Source organism: Diplotaxodon limnothrissa, linkage group LG14 (genome assembly GCF_057381915.1).
Source record: "Diplotaxodon limnothrissa isolate DT_005_m linkage group LG14, D_limnothrissa_male_GT1.1, whole genome shotgun sequence".
Classification (NCBI taxonomy): domain Eukaryota; kingdom Metazoa; phylum Chordata; class Actinopteri; order Cichliformes; family Cichlidae; genus Diplotaxodon; species Diplotaxodon limnothrissa.
This window is the reverse complement of record NC_140609.1, coordinates 12415221-12425002: the sequence shown is the minus strand read 5'-3', so window position 1 is coordinate 12425002 and position 9782 is coordinate 12415221. Positions and strand designations below refer to the sequence as shown.

At 42.5% G+C, this 9782-nt stretch overlaps 1 protein-coding gene across 1 annotated transcript; it reads right to left on the bottom strand.

Moving 5' to 3' along the window:
• Window positions 1-9096, bottom strand: LOC146618507 (von Willebrand factor A domain-containing protein 5A-like). Its single transcript, XM_085371298.1, has 13 exons — window positions 9018-9096; window positions 7191-7238; window positions 6425-6627; window positions 6113-6335; window positions 5375-5541; window positions 5177-5291; window positions 4889-5037; window positions 4702-4790; window positions 4456-4600; window positions 3990-4069; window positions 3785-3899; window positions 194-352; window positions 1-108 (listed from the first exon to the last, which is right to left on the bottom strand). The coding sequence occupies exons 1-13, from the start codon at window positions 9088-9090 to the stop codon at window positions 1-3; spliced, it is 1674 nt and encodes a 557-aa protein (XP_085227424.1). The 5' UTR covers window positions 9091-9096.
• Window positions 9097-9782: the final 686 nt, after the last annotated feature.

The window sequence follows — 9782 nt, the reverse complement described above, 5'->3', positions numbered from 1 at the left end:
TTACCCAGCGTCCTCTGCAGGTCTGAGACTGAAGTGCAGCTGGTTCTCAGAGGGATGACCTGCCAGGCTGTACGTCAGCGTCACACAGCCCTCTGCTGACTCTGAGCTCTGACACAGAATTACAGTGTTAGAAGTCACGTTAATCACTGTCATCAAATACCTAAACAAAAACATGAGAGGCTGCTGCTCCTACCTGTCCAGTGAGCTGGGCATAAATCAGTGACCTCTGACCCTGGAAAAGTGTTGTGATTGGTGGAGAGAGGACAGTGACAGACACTTCCTTTGGTAAATCCCATGTGACTGAGATGTCGACCACAGCTGGCTGCAGAGCAAATCGCAGCGACTGCATCACCTGAAAAATAATGAAAACTTTCCAAATATACACAAACAGCTGGAACAGACATTTCACTCACTGCAGGTCTGATCTCAAATATGTATCTGCTGCTGCTGCAATGTTTAACTTGACTTATTAATGTGTGTGTATATATATATATAAAAACATGTTTGAACATACATACATGCACATAAACAGACACATAATCAACCATACATTCAGACATTTATTCCAACATGCAAACTATGGACCAAAATACAGGGGAAAGATCAAGGGTAAGGTAACCAATGAATGCTTTCTCTCTTTCATAGTGTTACGTTCCCCTGAGGGGTCTAGGCGGTGAGGGGGAAGTAACAAAAAGTGTCCAGGTCAGAAAAAGGAGTCAGGGAGGCAAAAGGGTTCAATTAAAGAGTTTTATTAAAGTAGCTCAACTAAAAGAGACGGACAAGCCGCTATCACCATTTAAGAAAACAAACAAAACTCAGGCGTTGGTCGATAAAGTAAAACGTAAGTCAAAAAGAAAGAGCAGCTCACTAGCTGAAAATGACCAAAAACACACACACAGCTCACTAGCTGTAACCACACTACTGGCACTCTGGCCCAGAGCTCACCTTTCCCTGGGCTTAAATCTCCTTAACTACTGACGAGAGTCAGCTGCACAAAAGGGAAAGGTGGCACCTCAGGCAGAAGGGGTAGTGGGACACGCTCACACAAGCACCTTCAGGAGGAGGCCCTGCTAGGGCCGTAACACATAGCTTGTCTTTCTCCTGTCTTTCTCCTGACTCCCTCCGTTTCCGATCCCGGTCCCAGTGTCGCCACCTCCAGCTGATGAAAGGGAGAGATGCTTCCGTTGCAGAGAAATTTTCCAAATCACTTTATGGCGACCTGTCCAATTTGGCCAAAAGACTGTGCTCACTGGTAAATTCGGGCATACGGGTGGGCGAATCCCTCACTTCCACTGAATCTCTGCTTCTCCTTCTGGTCATCCTCCGTCTCAATTAGATCACTAGGTCACTTCAAGCCTCAGCAGATTCAGGAGCTGAGCAGAACCTAATTGATATTAGGTTAGCTAACGAGTTACATCTCCCTTTGATCCTGTTAAATCCTCCCATCCCTGCTACAGCCCTTAATAACCAATTTTTCACTACCATTACCCACCAGACCAAAGCCATCAGTATTATTATCTGAGGCAATAACCAGACCCAGGAGAGGGTTCCTTTACTCTGGGGTGGAGACAAGGAGGCCGCTTCCAGTCCTGCAGCAGCAGGGAAGTTCTCCTGTTCTCCTGGCATCAGCAGTTTGTGACGACCCCATGTGTCACTCTGCCCATTCATATGTGGTGTTGATTCGTGCTGTTCAAAAGTGAATTTAAAACATGGGAGGGGCATGGTGCCAATGACCTGCCCCTGTTCACCTGCCAGACAAAAGCCAGTGTCAGCATGCCCCCCCCCAAGAACCCTCAATGTCTACGTGTATTTAAAATTGAGAGGTGGGCACCGGTACTAGAAGTGAGGCTGAACAAACACACTGCCTTCTTTGAATCGCCATTTCAAAATTAAAACACTTATTCACAACTGCTCCCATTCTCATCCACCCCGACATAAGAACTTAATCTATTTAAGGACAGCCAAGAGACTGAGAGCCCATCAGGCTCGCTGGTCACTATTTTACGCATGTTTTAATGTCGCTGTTTCCTACAATCATATCCCTGCTTCCTCAGGCAAAACTGTAATAATCACCATAGTTTTTTTTAAGTTAGCCCACCGTATAGCCTTGAAAAAAAACTGTCTTCAGTTGCTGAGACAGCTAAATTGTTAGCAGATCATGTTTTCCGACTCCCTGGTATTCCGGTGGAGATCATGTCTGATCAAGGCCCTTGGTTTACTTCACAGGTGTGGAGGTCATTTTGTTCAGCATTAGGAGGCCGGGTCAGTTTCAGCTCTGGATATCATAGCCAGACCAGCAGCCAAACAGAGCAGATGAAACAGGAGCTGGAGGCTACACTTTGCTGTCTCATGTTCAACAACCCTTCAACCTGGTCATCATATCTCCTCTGAGTGGAGTATGCACACAACTCTCACACTTCATCCGTTACTGGTTTCTCTCTTTTGAAATCTCCTTAGGATACCAACCACTTTGTTCCCAGAAACAGAGATAGAACTGGCAGTTCCCTCAGCGCAGCAGCGGCGATGTCAACGTGTCTGGACACAGGCCAGAGAGACATTAGTCTGGAAAGATGAACGCTAGCGCCGTTAAGCAGACCACCACAGACCACGCACTCCCAGGTAGCTACTTGGGCAGAAGGTATGGCTTGCTGCAAAAGATATTTCCCTAAAGTCACTGTTGCATTCACCCATACAAGGTGGGGCTCCATCATTAGCCCCAAGGTAGTTAAACTGAAGCTACCAGCATCTTGATGCATAATCAATCATCCAGGTAAGTAAATCCCCAAAAGTTGATTCTGTTCATCTGGATGTAGCGTTTTCAGTGGGAGAAATGTTTTGTCACTCAACTGACTTCTTCAGTCTCAGCTGACTGCAGGTTTCCCCAATCTTATAAACAGAACATTTGCATTATGACTGAAACCAGCCCAGTGAAGGAACAATGGGCTGGGAGGTCAGTTCCTTGATCATTAATATGCAAACACTCATGAAAATTGATCAACAACCACTGATCAATGGCCATGAGCACCATTCACAGAGAGTTGGGGAATGGCTGCAATCACAGCATTGTAAGATGGCAAAAGATGTACCCTTAGGCAATGTTCCCTCTGTGCAATCGCGCACTGCTGGCACAGGCTCCGCGCACAGAGAATCTGCGTTGCACACAAAAAAAAATCTATCCTGAATTGAAATAAAAATAAATACGTTAACAATTCATTCTGTTTTGCAGAGTGAGTCAGTAAGTGACCGGTGACTGGCTGCTCCAGCCAATGATGCGATTCACATTCGTATATACGCAGCTAATCAACATCGTTGACAGGCTATGACAACGTTCTTATGTGCCGACACCGGTGTTTTAGCTAGCAAAGCAGCGTGGCTGATGTGCAGGATCTTGGATGTCCGCCGGCCTGGTCGTGGCTGCCAGTCTTGGGTAGACTGGGAAGGGTACTGCACCTCCGAGTAAAAAGACTGCATGTGTGAAATAATGTCAAGGAGATCTGTCGAGAAAATTAGTTTAAACTCAGAGAAGAGAACTGATCAAGAGACTTGGTCCAGTTGAAGACGTGCAGACTTTTTAAGCAGTCACTAGAATACATGGCAGGGAAAACAGGTTGAGGTGGATTAAGGAATCTGCTGATGGTGTCAAACAAAAACCTTTGATTGGATTTATTACCATTAATCAAAACAGCAGAATAAGATTGTGTCTTTTATGAGTTGGTTAAGTATGTTCAGTAAGACCTTCATATGGTGTCATTATCCTCCTTCATAATTGTGTTTAATGTCTTACTTTTGGTTGCATCCTGTCAGTCCCTGTGATGAACTGAGCATGACCTCCTCCTTCCTTGGCCATCCCATTGATGAGAGCAGAGCTGGCCCCTTCCCCAATCCCAAAAGAGAAACACCTGCAATAAAACAATTGTCTTTGAGCACACAGAGGACATGTTGGACATCCTAAAAACTGTGTAGATATAACTGTGGTTTTGTGGTTTCACCTGTGAGAACCTGAATTCTTCTTCACCAGATCGATCACTTCTTTGGTGTTCCCCACCTCTCCATCAGTAAAGACAAACAGCTAGAGAGGAGAGTTTACACATAAGGACATATCACCAGACCCACAAACACACAGCTTGTTCTGAGAGCTGAGTTAGTTTTCAGAAATAGTAACTGGGCTGTGTTTTATTAGTGCTTTTCTACTGTGCTTGAGCACTCAAATCTCTTTATGCAACATGTCTCATTCACCTATTCAAATAAAATGGGTGAATACGGGCCCTTTTTTCTATGGGTTTCTATAAAGCAGTAACATGCACATACTCACTCTACATCATGCACATTGGGATCAAGAACACATTGCCATGCAGCCAGGAATTGAACCACCAATGTTCTTATGAGCAGATTATCTGCTGCACAACCTGACAGACAGGTTGTGCAGCTTTCCTAGTGTCCCACTGTATGTGTTACCTGTCTGGGCTGATTGGGAATGCAGGGCTGGCTGTAAATATGTTTGATGGGCTCCAGGATCTCTGTTCCTCCAAGATCAGCCTCCATCTGCTCAACTTTCTTCAGAGCCTCCTCCATGGTCTGCTGGCTGTACTCCACACTCTTACTGCCATCACATAAACACATGCACCAAAACATCCATTAAGATAGCTTAGCAAAGACAGCATGGCCTTTGTTGTTGTTGTTGTTGTTATTGTTGAGACTCACAGGAAGATGTGTTCATATCTGGACCCAAAACTGTAAATGTTGAAATAGCAGCCAATTGGTAAACTCTTCAACAGGAGCAGCAGAGTGTCCTGAAGGGAAGAGGGAGAAGATGGTGAGGCCACTGTGTGAGAGGAACACTATGAAAGAATATCTATCTAATATGAGTGTAAGAACAAATGATGGATACCTTGGCACTGCGGATGCGAGTATTACTCATACTTCCAGATCGATCCATTAAGAACACAAACTCTCCACATGAAGCCGTTGAAGACATCACAGACTGGGGGAACTCAGGGTACAGACTCACCATCACCACTGGATCACCCATCAGAGAACCTGAGAAATCAGAGACAGAAAAAACTTAAAACAACATCGCCTTTAAGTGTTTATTCAAACATATTGAACTGCTGAGCTGATGAGTAAAGATAATTTGCTAATAAAAATGTATCTAACAACCTCTTCCATTTTCACTCACCCGGCTCAGCAGAGGCCTGTCCTGCCTCCACCACAGCAGTGGGCTGGTGGGCGTCTTTGTAATAAATCAGCAGTTCAACATCTCTGTCAAACTTGTGTCCTGCAGCCAGCTTGACCTGCACACCACAAACACATTCATATTTATTCCTCAGTAACAAGTAACAACCACACACAGCAGACACATCAGCACTCTACCTACCGTAGCCTGGGTTTGATCAGTGTTGAGGTACTGCAGAGGGTCCAGGGAGCAGTTGGACTCTACTTTAGAGATTGGACGAGGAGAGGACACTCGGGCAGAAAAAGACAGACTGTAGGGCACCAGAGAGGCTGGAACAGAAGTCACCTGGACACCTGCACCTTCGCTACCTGCACACAGCATCAGGTTAGAAATGCTGTAAACAATAAGGCTGCTCACAAGAAAAAACTTCAGCTGCTAAAAACCTCTGCTTCGAATAAGGATTTCAGTAAAATTAGGTATTTTTAAAAAAACAGCTCTATTTCAGCTGTTCGGGAATAACTAGATTATCAGAGTACAAATGATAGAGAACCATGCATCTGTGTGAGCAGCTTTACAATTTAACAGCTGTACTCTGTGTGTTTTGCAAATGTTCCACATACTTGATCAATTCTAATAGCAAACTGGAACATACACAAATCCCCATAACAATTTTATATATTCAAATTTCACTTGCAACATATCAAGCTGACAAGAAAATCTGAAAAGTTACAGTCTGTGGTTACTCAACACATCTGCCTCTGGTTTCTTACAAAGTTTATAATATGAAAAATATCTATATCGCTTTTTCTTCTAGAAAATGAAGTTGGATCTTGACTTAATTTTCTGCCATACATTGTATTCTGTCAGTGTTTTGAATGTTTGTTAAAGACCTAATATGGTTTAAACATTTCTGGTCCAAGTATTCTGAAGTTGTCCTACCCTGAGGTTGGTATCGAGGGTTGAGCACAGCAGGCAGACAGAACCTCAGACCATCATCAGCCTGCACAGCCAGCTCAGTGACGTACTCCAACCTGATGGAGGCGCTCTCTCCTGGAGGCAGACTGCCCACACGCAGAGAGAATATATCTGGACTCTGATCACTCTCCTCTAATAGGAAGGCCTGCTGACCGGAGCTCAGAGCATCATCATACTCCTCACGAGCCTGAAGCACAGGTGACACATGTCAGTGACATTTACTGCGTTTATTTTGAAGCTCACTTATAATCAGGTTATATTTACTGTCCAGCTCACCTTCTGTTTCTCCTTCACCTCAGCTACAATCTGTGTCTGTCCAACCTGAGCGCTGAAATGACAGACAGCAGCATCTCCAGGCAGAGGGAAGACAAAAACAGCCTCTAATGGTTTGTCCTCCTTGTTCTCATAGTTCAGAGTGGAGACCACTGTAGCCACATGGTCCCTCACCTCCAGCTCCACCTCAATGCTCTTCAGAGGAACTGACAGACAAACAGAATTAGAATAACTACATAAACCATACAGATGTTTTGCAAATGGTTGATTGTGTCTTGTGTTATATTTCAGCCATTATTAACAAGCTGATACTTAAACCTGACTGTTCGATAGTGTCGCAATGTGTATTTATTTTTATTCATATTGATTCATTTATTTATTTATTTTTTATCAATTAATTTTCCTCTTTACTTTTCTACTACAAGGATATACTCTGCATGACCCGTAGCCATATGTAGCACAGCCCACTGCCCAGCATGCATATGGTCAACTTTACCAACTTGTACAGAGTGAGCTTGCTGCCATCCTGAACTCTCCACCAGTAAGTGTGGGAGACCCAGACGTTTTTATTATGTATGCTTTGGCCAGTAGAAGATGAAAATGGCCACGGACCTCAATGCAATTCTCATGTTGATAGTTGAGTACAGCCTCAGTCAGGGTGAAACAATTATATATTATTATTTGTTACTACAACTGATTAAAGTCTTTACATTTGAATGTTACGTGAATGAAAAGAGTCTGCAGAGAAAACTTTATTTCCTGTCAGTACCTGGTTCCCTCTGGAGAGTTAGCAGACCACAGCGGTTCATAATCGTACCTGTGAAACAAAAACATAGCGATATTAATATTAAACACAAGAAATATTTTTCATCTATGCAGCCTGGAACAATGCTCTACTTTATATATTTTATATACATATAAAATTCTGCATTTAAGAAAACGTTTCCTTAAAACAAAAACTTAATATGACATTTAAAGGGTTGTTTTTGTTGTTTTTAGTTTTTTAACAAATGAAACAAAAACATTGTAGTTCATTTTAAAAGCCCTGTATTGCTTTTCTTTAGATTTTTTTTTTGTTATTGCTCATTAATGAGACAAAAGAATTTCTTATCCGATTAATCAACGGTATATTTGATAGAATTATAATCTATAGCTGCAACGTTAGTTGAGTTTGAGCATAACTGTCCTTTAACCTCTCAGGAATTTTGCAGTTGACTGGGGTGAAACTGGGGACAAATGTAGTGTGGGTGCAGGTAACATTTAGGATTTTAATGAATCATGAACGAAGAAGCACATTACCAGCAAAAGTAAAAAGAAAAGTAAATAAAAACTTAACTGGTAAAAACAAGAGCTCTATTTCACTTAATTTCCTATGTGTGTTGGGGGCAACAACAAAGGACACAAAGATGCGCTACCGTAAAGCTTACTGAAAAGGCGCAAGCAATTGATGAGGCGGCTGACTTCACCGTGGCTCACGAACGATGGGGGAGGGGAGGCTCTACTGGTAAAATGGCGCTTCTTATGAATACAGCGCAATCCATTCAGACACTTTATCAGGTGACAATGATAAAAGGGTGATTAAAAATAAATCTATAACAGAATATGCGCACACAGAGCGATGAAATAAAAATCTTAATTTAATTTACTATTATAACGCGTGAGTGCACTCTCAGTGTTGCTGTTTATTTCTAATATGGCAGCTGCGCATTAGAGCTCCGAAACTTTAAATATTAAAACATCAAGGGTTACTTTCGCGTAGATGCTTCGGTTTGTCAGCAGATCATATCAAATTATCACCGAAAAATATGAAATTAATTATCAGTTGAGTCAATAACATCGACCAAATAGATTTTTATTTATTGAACTGAAATCCTTAAATGCGTTCTGTGTTTGTATCTGCAAATCCAACAGTGTGAAACAATTCATTCCAATCAATTTAAAACTGCAACTCTGAACATATCCTGATCCTGACCAACGCAGTAGAGTGCGTTATTTAAAGTGCATGCTTTATGGGAGCGGTTTTATAAAGTGAAAACAAATTCCCCTTGACCCGTTAAATCGTCTAAACGTCAATGATTCGACACGCGTCTTACTAAGATTGCGTCGTCGCTTCTACAAAGATTCGCATTAATGTGAGGAATCTGCGACTAGAAAAATATGGATTACTTTTACACGGAGTGAAATGTTGAAAAACGCCACCAGAAAACCAGTTGATAACTTCCAGTCAGAGGATTCACTGTGCAGACGAAAACTTGCATCTTTCTTCTTATGACAGAGTGACTGTGCACCTGGGCAATAATAGAGAACTACTACCTTAGGTTCTAAAAGTTAACTTAAGGCAGTAGTGCTTTTTCAACAAAACACAAAACTATTTGAAATTGTTTTGAAACAGTTTTGAAACTTTTTTTTGACTTTGACCCGAAAGCATTTTTTTTAAAGGCAATAATGAAAACTGAAATAGAAACCAATGATGTGACATTAGGAATGAACTGACGGACAAACTCATGAAGAACGGGATGGTTAAAATCCACCTGTCAAATATGAAAATATGGCACTCGAGACCCCAAATGAAGAATCATGCGCAATAGAAGCTTACCTGTGTGGACAGGTTGTATCCGGGCAGGTTGACTACAGCTCTTTTTCCTTGTAGTAGTGTTTACAGACCCCATTGAAGAAACAAGTCATTGCTGTCGGATACGTCCCATTTCCTTCTTCTTCTTCTTCTTCTTCCAGTTTAACGGCAGCTTGCATCCATCGAAATTGCATTACTGCCACCCTCTGCTGTTACTTAGACTGCACTTAGCTCTTTAAATCCTCTTCAACAATCCCGTTCTTCTCAGAAACCGAAGAACCACTCCTTTCCTTTCATGACATCCTAGCCAGTCAACCACCTTTTCAAACCTGAGTCCCCCCTAATTCCCAATTCTACCCTCATCATTCTCCTATGGTTATCATACCTTCTGCAGTTAATAAATACATGCTCAATTGTTTCCATAACACCACACCAATTACATTACACAGCCCCGTTAAATGTTTCCCCATCCTAAAAAGAGTGCCATTCAGGAAACAATGCCCTGTTCTTATTCTACACATAACAATCTCCTCCCGCCTATTCATTCCCTTATTTCTTTTAGCTTCTACTGTATTTTCAGTTTTGACTACACTGCGGTCATCGAATCTGTCCTGTGCTCCTCCATCACAGTCTGGTATGGAGCAGCCACTAAACAGGACAGGAGCAGACTGCAGCGGACTGTACGGGCAGCAGAAAGGATCATCGGCACGCCCCTGCCCTCCATCCAGGATCTGTACCTCTCAAGAACCAGGAAACGGGCAGGGAAAATCATCACAGACCCCTCACACC